Source organism: Anolis sagrei, chromosome 6 (genome assembly GCF_037176765.1).
Source record: "Anolis sagrei isolate rAnoSag1 chromosome 6, rAnoSag1.mat, whole genome shotgun sequence".
NCBI lineage: Eukaryota > Metazoa > Chordata > Lepidosauria > Squamata > Dactyloidae > Anolis > Anolis sagrei.
Genome location: NC_090026.1, coordinates 53,254,863 through 53,271,535, shown reverse-complemented (window position 1 = coordinate 53,271,535; position 16,673 = coordinate 53,254,863). Strand labels below are relative to the sequence as shown.

Below are 16,673 nucleotides of genomic sequence, written 5' to 3'. Positions count from 1 at the left end.
CTTTTTTGTAAGCAGTGTGCAAAAATCAACTGTAAAATGTAGATTCAATATCTGAAGAATAAACTGCATAATAAAAAAATCTTTCTTATTTTCCTGTTCCACTGCAGGTATTGCTAAAGACCATTCACTAACATAATAAAGATGCACCCATAAGTAAACTTGGAAGAAGTATCACTTCAATTGAAAAGGCAACTGAGCCATTCATATTTTATGACTGGAAATGGAATGGGCTGTTTCTCAGATTCAGTATAAGAAAAGGCTAATAAAAGGCAGGGATTTAAGTAACACAAATTACAGCAGAAGCAGTTTTCATTCTCCAGATCAGAGAAAAGCATAAACTGCTACTGCAGTGTCATCCCCAACCACCACACGCACGCACGCTCTCGCTATCCCCCCCTCATTCCAAGAAAATGTTCATTGATCATGCAGCACTTTATAATGCGCAGGCCTTTATCTCATCCACTGTCTCTTCTCCTCCCAGCTCAGCATTCTTATTACCAGGAATTCAAATAGCTTGAATGCTATACATCTTTTTCTTTTTAAAATTGTGATCTGACCTCCCTCTCCTCAGCTGTCAAATAACCTACAAATCTACAAAAACACAGCAGTGCATATGATGATGGGCCACAACATATTAGCCAAGGCTGGTATATTTATTTTTATGTGTGAATAGTAAACAGGATGAGGCTATGTATTTTTGTGTCTCAGAGCCTTCAAGGCACTTTGCAATTAATTTTTCTCTTAGAGCTGTCTTTTATTTGAATCAATGTCAGTGAGATCATTAAACAATACTGCTCCCTCTAAATTGAAGTACAAAACATGATCTTTCTGGGAAGAATTTACTGTGTAAGAACTAAAATCCAACATGATTACCTGCTGATTTGCAGTCTCACCTTCTAATGAGTTAATCTAAAGGTCACAAGCAGGCTAGCACACTGTGAAATCCTAGGCTGCGCTCTCTCCCCCCGCTTTCCCCCTGCTGCATATTTCACATTCACAATTTATAAACACCGAACTGGAACAACGTTAAATTCTTGACTGTTCTAGCTGCACTGCGAGTCAATCTTGGCACATCACACACGTAACAAGGACTCTCTGACTCGCCTCAATTCACAGCTTCCCTTTTCATGGACTTATTTACTGGCTCTAGCTTCCACTCTGCAATATGTAAAAATACAAACCCTACCTCAAGAATGTCTTCTAAAACATAGGCTTCCATTTCAGCTGCTGTCTCCACCATGTTTTATCAAACTGCCATGATTCTTACTGCACTATGATTAGATCACTGCCAGTAGGAACACTCCTCTGTGTCAGCAAGGGAACAGGAAATGGAATGTTCTATTATAGCCCTCAAGCAGCTTTACTGCTGGAAAAGGAGGACTCTACCAACAGAGCAGGGGTGACTCCCTGATTATACACTCATTAAAGTCACAGCTGTTTCTTTCTGGAACATGCACATAAAAATACAAGCATGTAGAGCTGAACCATTTTCGATGTTCTTTCTGAGAATCTGAACTTTAAATAAAAACTCGTATCAAAAGAACCACGGATTAGTGATTTCTAACTAAATATCAATTTACCAGGCTCAAAGCTTTGGACATGGCACATTGCCTTGAAGAACTTCAACTGACCGGACAAAAGCATACTATTTTACACTAAGTACAATCTGCATTTAGTTAGGTATGTGTGGCAAACCTAGTACCTTGCTCAGTCATAATTGCTAGTGATAGGTATGCTCATGATACTTAAAATGCAAATATGTAAATAATACATTTTTTTTGCAATTTTATTAATGTTCAGATATTTCCACATGTTTAAAGCAAGAACAATCTGACAGATGTATGCAGGAAATACCCAAGTTACAAACACCCAATTTACAAACAACTCATAGTTTACAAACAATTTACAAACAACTCATGAAGACGCAGGTTCGCAGCTTGGGTGTGACCCTGGACTCATTGCTGAGCCTGGAACCCCAGGTTTCGGTGGTGACCAGGGGAGCATTTGCACATCTAAAGCTTGTGCGCCACGGTAGTCCACGCTCTGGTTACATCCCGTTTAGACTACTGCAACGCTCTCTACGTGGGGTTGCCTTTGAAGACAGCGTGGAAGCTCCAACTAGTCCAACGCTCGGCAGCCATGATTTTAACAGGAGCGGAGCGCAGGGAGCATACAACCCCCCTGTTGCGCCAACTCCACTGGCTACCGATCTGCTACCGGGCTGAATTCAAAGTGCTGGCGTTGGCCTTTAAAGCCCTAAACGGTTCCGGCCCAAGCTACCTATCCGACCGCATCTCTGCCTATGAACCCACCAGGACTTTGAGATCTTCCGGGGAGACCCTGCTCTCGATCCCGCCTGCTTCTCAAGCTTGGCTGGCGGGGACGAGATAGGGCCTTCTCGGTGGTGGCTCCTCGGCTGTGGAACGCCCTTCCTACGGACATTAGACTAGCACCATCTCTAATGGTATTCCGCAAAAAAGTGAAGACCTGGCTGTTTGAGCAGGCGTTCCAATAATTAGTGCAATGATTGGTTAATGAACACTGGAATGGAACAATGGATGACGAATCTGGAACATGTTTTTGATGACGAGACGACAGTGAATGGGTATTGTAGTAACTGTTTATTAATTGTGTAATGTGTTAGGTTGTTAACTGTTTCTATACTGTAGCACTGAATTTTTGCTGTTCGTATTTGTTGTGAACCGCTGTGAGTCGCCTTCGGGTTGAGAACAGCGGTATATAAGTAAGGTAAATAAATAAATAAGAATGGGACAACAGGAAGAGAGGGAAATCTACCCCTCTGAAGATATAGAATGGAGGACAATGCCTGGCTCGAGAGCAGTACGTGTGAAAAAGATCTTGGAGTCCTCGTGGACAACAAGTTAAACATGAGCCAACAATGTGATGTGGCGGCAAAAAAAGCCAATGGGATTTTGGCCTTCATCAATAGGAGCATAGTGTCTAGATCTAGGGAAGTCATGCTACCCCTCTATTCCGCTTTGGTTAGACCACACCTGGAATATTGTGTCCAATTCTGGGCACCACAATTGAAAAGAGATATTGACAAGCTGGAATATGTCCAGAGGAGGGCGACTAAAATGATCAAGGGTCTGGAGAACAAGTCCTATGAGGAGCGGCTTAAGGAGCTGGGCATGTTTAGCCTGAAGAAGAGAAGGCTGAGAGGAGATATGATAGCCATGTATAAATATGTGAGAGGAAGCCAGAGGGAGGAGGGAGCAAGCTTGTTTTCTGCTTCCTTGGAGACTAGGACATGGAACAATGGCTTCAAACTACAAGAGAGAAGATTCCATCTGAACATGAGGAAGAACTTCCTGACTGTGAGAGCCCTGGAGTGTGGTGGAGGCTCCTTCTTTGGAAGCCTTTAAACAGAGGCTAGATGGTCATCTGTCAGGGGTGATTTGAATGCAATATTCCTGGCTTCTTGGCAGGGGGATGGACTGGATGGCCCAGGAGTTTTCTTCCAACTCTTTGAGATTCAATGATTCTATGAAGGGAAATTCACTCCTGGAAAAATTATCATGGAAGAAAGGGCCATCCACTGAAGCTTTTTTACCTATTTACATGTTTTTCAATATTCAATTGTCACAGGGATAGAAAGTAAAGTGAAATCTTCTGAACAGGGGCACAGACAGCCAAACAACACCACAGGGATGTTAGTCCTTCCCCATGCTGTCCAAAGCTAGCTAGCTAGCTAGCGATATATATATATATATATATACATACATATATACACACACACACACACACATATATACATACACACACCTCTACACACACACACACACACACACACACACACACACACAAGAGTCACACTTAAAAATGTACCTGTTCCAACTTAAATACAAATTCAGCATAAGAACAAACTTACAGTACCTAACTTGTTAATAACTTGGGGACTGCCTATATTATAAAAGTGCCAGGATGCAACTTACCTAACCTAGCAATAAAGCTACTGATAGAAAAAACACAGCCCCTCAAGGATAAAAGGACTAAGGAACACCCATCTTTCCGAAAAATAACTATGTGAAAGACAAGGAAAAGCAAAGGAATATGAACTCAAGTAATAGAAGAAACAACAATATATGCAACATAAATGTTATACGGAACACAAAGAAAACTTTCTTCTTTTCCTTACATTTTTTTAAAACCAGAGCTTATGTTTGCTAGAGCCGGTGTGGTGGCGAGCCAGCTATGCTTCTGGGTGTGGAGTTGTTGTTGGGCCACTATTTGTGGTAATTTCTTAGCTATTCCCAAAAATCTTACAGTCACAAACACACAGAGTATCCTAGATTTTATAGTTCATCCACACATTAGGCATGAGTAAAACGGGATTAGAAACTGGTAAAACTACCATAAATTTCATAGAAAAGTACTTTCCAAATAACTTCCAAATAATGATTCAGGGTGCATAACAACCTATCAGGAGACACAGTTTTGCCAAATAGTATGTGTAATACATAAAATAGACCCCAGAACAACAAAAACAAGAGCCAGTTCAATTTCTGTATGCTCGCCACAGGTTTAAAAGGACAAACCGAAGACTTAGAAGAGTGCATTAATACAGTACTTCACTGCGCTACAATGGGCATGCAGAAAGAACAGATCTATCAAAGGCAATGTCCCGATAGACTCTAGAGTCAAGCCTATAGAGGGAAACAAAAGTCATGGGTTTTGACCAAATCACTGCCCTGCAGATGGAATCCAAAGGGATCCCCCTAAGGAAGGCTGTAGAAACTGCGAGGGCCCTTGTAGCTCTCGGATGGACCAAGGGAGAGAGTGATGGGCCAGCTGGTAGGAAAGTTCAATAACTGCAACAATCCAATGGGACAACTGCTGCAAAGAAACTGGTGCACCCAGTTTGTCAGAAGCATAGGAGACAGAGAGTCTTGGGGTTTTTCTTGTTGGGTGAGTCCTGTCCCTATAGAACAGGAAGGCCCTTCTAATGCCAAGGAGACATAGACGTTTCTCCAGTGGAGAGCTCGGGTTCTAGAAAAAGGCAGGAAGAATGATGTCCTGGTTGATGTGAAATGACAACATTGCAAGGAAGGTGATATCGGTGTAGGACAGCTCAGTACCGATGGTAAAGCAGGTAAAGTTCATTGATTCAAGGTGCCACCAGTTCAGAGGGGCGGCGGGCCGAGATGATTGCCACAAAGAAGGCCACTTTCCATGAAAGAAGGTGAAGGTCTGTCATGGAAAGAGACTCAAAGGGTGGGCCGAAGATATGTGAGAGGACGGGCTTGAGACTCCATCCCAGGGTGGGCGGCTGGACCAGTGGGTACAGGTTTGCATATCCCTTCAAAAAGGTTTTAATGAGGTGATTTGCAAACAAGGAAGGTTGTCCCTGCTGTTGCATGGACCAAGAGATTGCCGCCAGGAATGACTTTATGGAAGCAAAGACACGGTTTCGCTCTGCTAAGGTAAGTAGGAATTCCAGCACCATTTGTACTCCCAGAAGGTGCAGTGCTGTGATGGTCAATCACAGGCTTAGGACTGGGTTGTTGATCGCGAAATCGGACTCGGATATGGCAATATGGTTTTAAATAATGTTTTAAATGGATTTTAACCTAATGTTTTTATCTACTCTGTTATGTCATGTTGTATTGTGTTTTTGTATGTGTTGGCATTCAATTGTTGCCATTGTAAGCCACCCTGAGTCCCTCTTTGGGGGTTGAGAAGGACGGGGTACAAATGTCTGAAATGAATAAATAAACACACCATTGCCAGAAACGGAGAGACAGTTTCAGGAACCTTCTCGAGCCCATGCTGCCTTGCTTGTTCATATAGTACATCGCAACTGTGTTGTCCATGAGGATTTGAACAGTCTTGTGGGCGACAAGGCAAGCGACTGCTTTGACGGCTCTGAAGATCACCATGAGCTCCAAGTAAACAATGTGGTGAAGCTTCTCATCCTCAGACCAGAGTTCTTGGTTGGTGAGATCATTGGTGTGGGCTGATGGTTGATGAGTTGGTTGTTACTGTGACTGACGGACGTTGCGCACTGGCCTGAGATGTCCACAAGTTCAGAGATCCGAGAATCAGCCTCGGGATCGTCAGGAGTCTTGAGATGTGGTGTCAAGATGGGTTTAAGTGGTCTATGAACCATCTTTGCAATGGCCTGTGCCGCAGCCTGGCAAATGACATGACAAAGACTGTGGACACCATATGCCCGAGCAGAATCTGGACTGATCAAGCCTGTACTCTGCGATGAGAGCAGCAGTTAGCAATCTCTTTCTGGAGAGCCACAAACCTCTCTCCGGACAGCGACACTGTCTGTGAGATGGAGTTGAAAAGGGCTCCAATGAACTTTGTCTTCATGTTGGAGCAAGATGGGTCTTCTCGGCGTTGAGTTGGAGGCTGAGGGAGTCGAGGAGCTGGAGGGTGCAACCCTTGTGAGCCTCTAGGGTTGCTGGGCAGTGGATCACTATCAGCCAGTCATATAAATATGGGAACAGGGTAATGCCTTGCTTCTTGAGGTGGGCCGCCACAACTGCTATGCACTTGGTGAACACCCTCGGAGTGGTGATGAGGCCAAAGGGGAGGATGGTAAACTGGTAAGTCTGTTGTAGGATCCTGAAGGAGAGGAAACATCTGTGACAGCTCTGATAGCTAAATGGAAGTAGGCATCCCGGAGGTCAATGGATGCAAGCCAGTCCCTTCGATGCAGAAGAGGGAGGATTGACAATATTGTGACCATTCTGAACTTTGTCAGTCGTACGTACAAGTTCAGGATTCTGAGGCTGATGATTTAGCAAAGGCCGCCTTCACTTTTTGGGATGGTGAAGTATCTCAAGAAGAAGGCTTGTATGTCCAACTCTAAGGGGTTAGGTTATATGGCCCCTTTTGAGAGTAAAGTGTTGGCCTTCTTGAGGATCTCTGGAGAAGGTTCAGTGTCGAGAACATGACCTGTTGGTGGTAGGTCTTTGAATTCTAAGGCATAACCTTCTTTCACAATGTTCAGCACCCATGTATTGGAGATGACAGATTTCCAGACAGGAGTGAAATGAGAGAGGCAGTAGCCAAACTGGGTCCTGCTGGCGAGAGGGGTGGGAAGCAGGGTGTAAAGGGATCGATGACCTGAAGTGGAGACGATAGTGGAGATGGAAGCAGTATTGTCTGGTATACCATCAAACATGGCATCATGACTGATTGTTGGGAGTTCCTGGAGTGGCCCTGATAACTCTGTGCCCACTGCGTGGCGTGGTTGTTGCACATGGGCAGTAGCGGTGGGCCTGTAGCTTTGTCGGTAGACTTAGTGCCCAAAGGATTGGTGGCTATATCGAAGAAAGCAGTGCTGGTACCAGCAGGTCTTTTTGGCATGCAATTGATGCTGCATGCCACATTTTTCTGAAAGAAAAATGTGTTATCGGTATCTGAATTGAAGAGGCCGAGAGTGTCAAACGGTAAGTCCTCGATAACCTGTCTGGATGAAGTAGAGAGGCCAGAGGAGCGGAGCCAGGCACGGCGGTGGATTGCTGTGGCATGGATGATCATTTTGCCCGCTGTGTCTCCTGTATGCTTGGCCATCTGTATTTGGTGATGCGCAAGATAATTTGCTTATTGCTGAGGTGTTATGAGAATTGCTTGATCCTTGTCGGAGAGCTTGGTGTGGAAGGGCTGAGCTTTCTCCCAAAGTATGTGTTGGTAGGCACCCATGCATGCACCATAGTGAGCAATTCTGAGGAGGGGGAAGGATCCAGAGTACAGCTTCCAGCCCACAGCATTGAAACACATGGCTTCTTGGTCCGAAGGGTGTTTGACTGTTTCCCTGATGACTGAGCAGATTTTACTACAACAGAGTTCGGTTCGGGGGTAGACTCGAGTGTTTCAACCACTCGAGTCCATCATCATCCTTGTGGTACCACGCTTCTATACATTTGGAAGTAGGTGGTATGGATGATGGAGTCTTCCACAAGGCCTGTATGATGTCAAGAATGTAAAACAGAAAAGGCAGGAGGGTCGCTGGAGGAGCCTTGACCTGGACTCTTTTGAAGACTGTGTAGGTCATTGCCTTTGACATTCGTTTAATCTTGAGGCCCGAAGTGTTTTCCATTTGGTCAGTGAAACCCCTGATGTTGTCAGTCGAGGAAGGGGGCCTCTGAGTTTGGTGAGAGGTCTATACCAAGCAACAAGACTCAATTGGAGTGTACCAACTCAGGTATGTCATTGTCCTGGTCAAAGAGGGGATCAAAGGGGTATGTCTAGTGGTGGTGCCACCGATATTTGTGATGGCTGTTGGGGAAACTTGGAAGCCAGTGGATGCTTGGACATGGATACTTGGGTCGTTCTAGCCAGGTGTGCAGTCTGCCTATCCCTCTCTGGCATGGTAGTAGTCAGAGGGAAGAGTTGTTGGAGAGCCTGCGGTTAGTCGATCTGTGGTTGCTGGACTGGAACTCTGACGACTGTGTGTGTTGAGTGGGATGGCAAGTCCTGGATCTCTCCCTCCGATAGCTGTCGCATCTGTGACTCGGGAGAAAATCTGGCAGGCTGAGTCGGTTGGATGGGCGAAGACTTCCTCGACGAGGTGGCTGAGGAGGATGGTTGTTCCCTTGGTGGCATATTGTTGCCATTTTCTATGAAGTTTCCAAAGCAAGCTGTGCAGCGGAAAAAAAAGGTACTGGGGAGTGTGCAACCAGGGCTCCCTTTTATGCCCTGGGAGGAGTGGGAAGGCTTACCGCCAAAATGTGAAAGATTCAGTTAGAAGAAGTTTTCCATTGGAGTCTGCGCAGGTGCAGATACTCCATATGTGTGCATTCACAGAGTCCTTGAAGAAAAAATAATTATAAATTGAATCTTTTTTACATTGTATTTCTTCTTATAGAGTTAAACATTTCAGGTTCCTGAACTTTAAAGAACAAGTGACTATAAGAGATGACTTTGGCTTCACCAGTTTATGAGAAGCAAGCTAAAACAATTCCCAAGGAAAACTGAAGAAACCACCACCGTTAGTAAAACACAGAAATAGGTTTTCTCTTCTAGGCCTCCACAATATCAAAAATTATGAGAATAAAGAACTTATTGTCATAAAGGGGATGGAGAAATCAACCAGGATCAGAAATAAAAATAACACAAGTTCATATACATAATTTTACATAACGGTCTACTTGCTACATAGTTTTTAGAAATAATGTAGGGAGGTAACCTTAGGAACACAATGTCTTAATTTTTTTCATCATCATTCTAAAACAAAATATTCTGCAATCTATTTTTTAATCAAAATTATTCTAGGGGGAGGGGGGGAAGCTTCAGGAAAAAAAGGAAGTCTTTCTTCACCACACCTCATAATGAAAGGCACACTGCTCCTGAACCTTGAGGAGTGTCACCGAAATATCAGGCCAACTGCCGCTGATGGTCTTACCCACCTCTGAGGTGCCTAACAAGGAAATAATGCAAAATTTACAAAAGAACTATACCTTTGTTGGGCAACCAAAATGCACAAAAGGAAAAGGCTAAAAATGTGGATGTTCAACCAAGCATTCCATGAGTAATCTATCAGTGCAATAAGAAAAGATGAAATAGTGCAATGACAAATTGGAATGACTGCGAACTATGATATTGGATTGCGTGGTTTTAAGGTTTTATATGTTTTAATGACAGTCACCCACAAACTATGATTCTAACCATATCTACTACTCAAATCAGCAGAACTCACTTTCCAGTCAAATGTACAGGATGTGTTTTAGTGAGTTGAATGTCATAGCAGAGAGCTAATGATTGTGCACTATATTTCTGTCAAAAGATACAAAAATGTGATCCACATGGCAAATGACTTGTTCAAGTGCCAAATCATTTTTCTGCATTGAATGATCCAGATTGAAAAGCCTAGAATCTATTTTCCTTTCTCTTATTACAGAGAAGATAGTGAAAAGATCTTGATTTCCTATAGCCTCCAATTTTGCCAGGACAAAATTAGATGTCATGTTTTCACATATGTCTCTGGGGAAAAATAACTTCTGGGAGTCACACAAAACTGAGGAATAGAAGTTAAGAGCGGCTGCTAAGCATGAAAACAAGAGCACATATGTGCAAGTATAATCTACAGGTTTGGTACAGTTTTATTTCTGCAAGAAACTACACGGCCTGTAATGCTTCAGAACTGGGCATCCTCAAATGAGAAGTCTTCTCCTCAGTGTCCCTAATGATCAGTGCAAAATTAAAACCAGGAAATGGTTCCTTCCTCTTTTTTCTATTTTTATTAAGCTGGCCTATATTTAGGGGCCTACATGAAAGGTTTACCCCCTCCCCCCGCCACATCTCTTAACTGCAACCTCTAGCAGACTGAACCCAGAGCACAGCTGTGATTTTTTTCTATTATATGCCACCATTCAGTCTTCAAAACAATTTGAAATGGGAAAGCTAAGGGACATCATGTCTGAACTCTATGTCATACTTTATTGTGGGAGTAAACAGGAAGACTACTGCACAGAACATTATATGTAAAATTTGTATATAATATCCTCCCTAGATATAGACCACTATCACTAGAGTCCCACGATTCAGAGCTCCATATTTAAAGCCCTAAATTATACCAAGCAAGAAAATTATCCTTATTTCTCATGTCTCAGGATGAAAGCCTGCCCAGTCATGCTACTCGGCAGAAAACCAATGGAAATTAAAACTAAGGACTTACATATGCAAGGGACAATATTTGCTTTACAGTTACTTGTATTTTGATTTTTATGTTGGGGTTCCCACATTTATCAGTCTTCTGGGTGGCTACTCCCAGACTTTAAAACTTTTTTCCTAAGGAGGCCAGCATGGCCCCACTCTTACTATTCTTTTGTCGGCAAACTATTTTTTTTATGACATCAGGTTTTTAGAAATTGACTGGATTTGACTTTTAATGCTTTGTGGTGTTCCTTTAAAGGCCATTGTGTAGTCTTTTAATCTAGGTTGATATTTTAGTTTATAAATTGCTTTTAAAATAATGTTTATATTTATACTTTTATTGAACAGTCTGTATGGTTTAAACCTGTATTATTTTAAATATGCTGTTAGCATCCTTGAGTTGCATTATTGAGATAAAGAATATAAATGATGATCAATATATACAAATCATTTTTTCTATAGTGCTACTATCGTCAAAGATAAAAGCATCTATGTGTGGAATGTAAGGGACAGAAAAAGTCTGACCACTCACTCTAACAGGAATACTACTAAATGTGTGTGTATGCATTTATAGAAGACAATTATGCTGGGGAAAGTGGAAGGTAAAAGGAAGAGGGGCCGACCAAGGGCAAGATGGATGGATGGCATCCTTGAAGTGACTGGACTGACCTTGAAGGAGCTGGGGATGGTGACGGCCGACAGGGAGCTCTGGCGTGGGCTGGTTCATAAGGTCACGAAGAGTCAGAGACGACTGAACGAATGAACAACAAAATGCATTTATAAGGAAAATGATGGCTGCCCCTCAATTCCCAGGGTCTTTTTGTCATACCACTCACAGTCCGAATTGTCAGAAAAGACAACGGTATTTACCCTTGTCTTAGAAGTAAGCAGGAAAAGAGCACTGTTCTGCAGTTGTGCTTTACTTGAACTCTGCTTCTAGTTGTACAGAACTTCCTTCTCAGGGATGGACCCCTTAGTGTGGAAAAATTCACAGTGCCACCAACATCACAATAGCGTTGAAAGAGTAGCAAAGAGTATGCATCCCATCCAAAATCCTACAGCTGCCTCCTGCAGAATTCTAGGGCTCATAGTTTAGAGGAGGGGTATTTCAAATGCTCAGCCAAAGAGGTCATGGGTGTCACTAAGCTACAAGCTCCAGAATTCTGCAGGAAGTAGTCATAGGATTTCAGCTGGGATGCAAACTTTTGCCTACACTTTCAGCTCTAGTAGTGCAAGTAGCAGTTCAACTTTTCCTACCAGCTCTGGAGATGAAGGTAGTGGCTGCTCACTTTGCAATGGACTCTGGAGGAGACGGATACAAAATAGATGCAATAGGCATCACACCATAATGTGGTAGTATAGGCAAATCCAGACAGCATGATGTAAGCAATGGGCCTTAGGCACAGCTTGCAAGACCATACAAGCCCATTCTAACAAGGTTGCATAGATATGAAGAGAGAGGAGGGCTGTTAGATAATAAGCCCAACCTTTCCTTGCTATGTCCCCACTGTGTTTAAAAGCACACAAAGAGCTTTCACAGCATAAGCAACCACTTATGTGCCAAATCAATGCAACAGAAAAGATATACAAGCAAAATGGAGCAGCTAATTTGTCACAGAAATTAACAGAAAAAAGATATGTATACACATTCCTATTCCTAGGTAAGACCTATACATTCAGGTTCCAAATAAAAATGCTAAAATCAAACTGGCACCTGTAGGTTTCATATTCTATAATACTAATAACAATACATGTACATTCCATCTTTGGTATGACATCAATTTGTGACTGCATATAAAATAATACATTGTCGCATACACAAAAATTCTCACATCACTGCAAATATCAATCCCTGTCCCCATATTAATAGCACCCTTCCTTTATTTTTGTACTGTATGGTCATCCAAGATTAATGGAATGAGACAGGTTCTCTTGCTTCTTGATCAAAGGGAAATCAAGATCATACATGCTCCTATTTAAAATAAAAGATCATGTATGCTCCTTTTCTTTTCAGAGCAGAGACCCCTGGCCAGCAGTTCTCTACAGAGGTCTCCCTAAAGGCCATATGCGGTTCTTGTTTACATCTCTAAGTGAGATTGGTCAGAGTATAATTCAGGAGAAAGCGAAAAAACAAACACATACAAGCTCCCCACCACCATCATAATGGCACAGGACATATTGATGCTAAGTAGCCAGGAAAACCACCAAGTTCACTGCACTGACAGTGATGAAAGGCACATTAATTATCCAGCATGGTTTCCTTAAAGCCTTTGGAAGACAGTTCCGTTTTTTAAAAGACAACAGTTTGGAGAATTAGCCCAATTATTTGTGTTCGTTGAGTTTTCTAACAAAACAATTGTTTAGTGGCTTGACAATATATGTTATCTATCAGCTGAACAAGACCTGCTTTTGTTCACAGATCAAATGCCAAAGTAGAATCCCAAATCAACACACCCAAGGCAGAATGAAACTGTATAGCTATATATCAAAAATTCTCTTACCTCTACAATGACATAAGATCAATTATTTTAACTGTTTAAACTCACTTTACACAGACAGACAACTTTAGTAATATTTGGTTTAGAAAATGAAAACTTGTGGCATATGTTTCCACAGTTTTGGTGCTGTGATTTCTATTTTTTAATATATATATATATATTTGATGCTAATTGCCACCTACTCAACTTTAGCTTATAGCAACCCTATGAATCAGAGTCTTTCAAGAGCCCTAATCTTGCAAAGTCAAGGACTGCATATATAATACAGTAAAATGTATCTTTTAAACTAAGGCTTTCCATGAAGTGTCTTGAAATACTTCCTGGCTGGTTCCACATCTGGCACTTCGAAGGTTATAGTCTTGAAAATAACAGAGTTTTAAAAAGTCAAGTAAATTGCTAGCAACAATGAAAAACATACTATCACAGATTGCAGGATTTTCCCAAGAGGATTTTCAGAGTAACAGCCTAGGGATATTCTGCCTCATCTGCCAGGCCCTTGGCCAGACTTCTTGGCAACAACTGGGGAGGAATGTGGCTGAACAACACTACCAAGCTCAGCTATAATGGTTCAGTAGTTGATCAGACAGTGATTATTATTCCCCCCCTCAACCTTTTTGAGTGAGTGATGCCATGTGACAATCCTGCTTTATTAAAATAAAATAGAAGATATAATGCATTGCTGCTTGCTGTAATCATACACAATCATACACCATGAAGTACCAGACTCAGAAACTGCTTTTAGGATTCAGAGATTGTTGGTACAAAAAGTTAAAAGCTACTTACAGGCTTGATTAAGCAATCATAAACAACAAAAACACACCTTTCAGAATGATGAGCTACGATAACTATATTTTTTATTGTGCATTTGTTTTAAAAAAATAATCAATTTCTCCTTGGACAAGACCAATTGTTTGGTTGTATTGAATTAAAACAAGGCACAACTAAAAAGTATTTGTACAAAAGTTAAAGAAAAAACAATTAAGCAAACAACTCTATTCAAAACAGTTAAAACAGTGTAAAAGCAATGGTTCCCGAACTTTGAACCACTAGATGTTTCGAACTTAGCTTCCAGAATTCCTCACTGTTGGCCAAGCTAGCTAGGACTTGGAGAAGCTGAAGTTCAAAACACCTGCAGCAATGATCAGTTTTTAAAATAAATTTAACACAAAATAAAAAAAAAAGATAAAGGCAAAGCCCTATGAAAGCCCACTCTGGCACATTCCATATATACACATGTATTAGTTGAGAATGGGCTTAGGTGTCAAAATTATGGATATAATATGACCCACAGATAACTGTGGAGAGGGGGATGAAGCAATACTCCCTCAGGGGGTAGCCGTACTTGGCTGAAATCCTTTCCCCATCCAGCCATTCAAAAAGGCCAGAAGTAGTGATAGGGTGGAGAGAGCAGAGGGTCAGTGTTTCTTTTAGGTTCTCCTGCAGCACTCCGCTCGTCACTTCTTTCCAGGATGAAGAGGAAGAATTGGTGAGCACCCTCTGGGTTCATCCATTTAACCAATTACAGATCCACCTAACCGTAGTTTTGCCTAGCCCACATGGGACTAGTTTGTTTGCCAAAAGGTCAAGGGGAACCTTGTTGAAGGCCTTACTGAAATCCAGGTATGCTACATCCACGGCATTCCCCGTATCTACCCAGCTTGTAACTCTATCGAAAAAAGAGATCAGATTAGTCTGGCATGACTTGTTTTCAATAAATCCACGTTGACTATTAGTGATGAACGCATTTGTTTCTAAGTGTTTGCAGACCACTTCCTTAACAATCTTTTCCAGAATCTTGCCTGGTATGCTGCAGTAATCTTCCCAAACACACCTGGGTGTTGACTATAACAAGACTTTGACAAAGACAACACCAATATAAAAGGATAGTTAGTACTACTCCTTATAAAAAAACTGCACAGATCAAGCAAGGGGAACTTTACTCTCCAAGTGAGGTTGGATTGCCATTCTCATCATTCCTGAACAAACACCCTACTGGTTGATGCTAACTATAGGGAGAATTCTACAATATCCAGAGGGCTACAAGTTCCCATCCCTGACACAGAATAACCCAATTCAAATACTTTCTAAGCAGTAGAATGAAACTAAGTATTGTTTTGATTCATGCAAATTAACTAACATCACAAAACTGTCTATGATGGGAACAAGAAAAGGGGAGAGAGGAGAATCAGCTTAACAAATGACTAGAAACTTGCATGGCAGTTTTCTATCACTTTTCTGTTTGAGGAATTTTAAATGTTGCATAGGAAGATACATTACATCCCATGATAGAACAAGAGATCTAAATGAAAGCCAAAAATAATAAGAATTATCAAATGATTTTCCAAAATGTTAAGAAGTGCAACATAAACTCAAAAAAAGTATTATAGAAATAGAGGGGGAAATTATCCAAATGCTTTATGCAATGATCATCATAATGGAAATAATACAAAGACAAGGTTTTTTTGGAAACTTGTCAATAATATAAATACAAGACTTATCAGAATGTCCCAACAGATATCAAAATAAAACACATTGCTAGTTACAACATCTTATGTCATTTCTAAGAACCTGGGAGTGGCATAAAATCATAGAGTTGGAGGACACCAAAGGGGCCGTTCAGTCCAACCCCTGTCATGCAATACAATCAAAACACTCCTGATAGATGGGTATCCAAACTATTAATATTATTTTTGTCGTGTCAGGAGCAACCACTCCTGTTGTGAGAGAATTGGCCGTCTGCAAGGACGTTGCCCAGGGGACACCTGGATGATTTTTTGATGTTTTATCATCCTTGTGGGAGGCTTCTCTCATGTCCCCGCATGAGGAGCTGGAGCTAATAGAGAGAGCTCATCCGCCTCTCCCCGGATTCGAACCTGCGACCTGTCGGTCTTCAGTCCTGCCGGCACAGTGCTTTAACCCAATGCGCCACCGGGGGCTCCAACTCTATTTTAAAACCTCCAAAGAGGAGACTCTACTGTACCTGAAGGTACTGTATTTCTCTGTAAAACAGCTCTTACCATCAATAAGTTCTTCCTGATATTTAGGTGGAATTCTCTTTTCCTGTAATTTGAATCCATTGTTCCATGTCTGTGGAGCAGCAAAAAACAAGGCAGCTCCATCTTTCATATGACATCCTTTCAAATATTTGAAACAGCTATCATTTCACCACATAACCTTCTCTTCTTCAGGCTAAACATACCCAGTTCCTTAAGCTTCTCATCATATGGCATAGTTTCTGTAAGAAAAATGGGAATCATATAGCCCTTCAATATTGTTGACATGAAACTCAGAGAATGGTTTGCTAGTTGCAAAGCTGGCATGGGCGGCTGAATTCTCCAGTCCAGCAACTTCTGAAGAGCAATATAATTCCCTTCCCATTCTATTAACATTACATTCACTCAGAAATACAATCTAATGTAAACTTTACATGGAAGGCTGAGAGGAGATATGATAGCCATGTATAAATATGTGAGAAGAAGCCACAGGGAGGAGGGAGCAAGTTTGTTTTCTGCTTCCCTGGAGACTAGGACGTGAAACAATGGC

At 41.8% G+C, this 16,673-nt stretch overlaps 1 protein-coding gene across 3 annotated transcripts in view; it reads right to left on the bottom strand.

Annotated features, from left to right (window-relative positions):
• ANKRD17 (ankyrin repeat domain 17) overlaps positions 1 to 16,673 on the bottom strand; it is a 143,185-nt gene that overhangs the window by 105,340 nt on the left and 21,172 nt on the right. Inside the window, exon 1 of one of the 3 annotated variants that reach the window (XM_060781343.2) lies at positions 1,187 to 1,330. The exons of the other annotated variants lie outside the window; for them this stretch is intronic. Coding sequence (XP_060637326.2) covers positions 1,187 to 1,240 — 54 coding nt within the window. The 5' untranslated portion in view covers positions 1,241 to 1,330. Of the gene's footprint in view, positions 1 to 1,186; positions 1,331 to 16,673 lie in introns of those variants that run through there. 3 annotated transcript variants of the gene reach the window in all.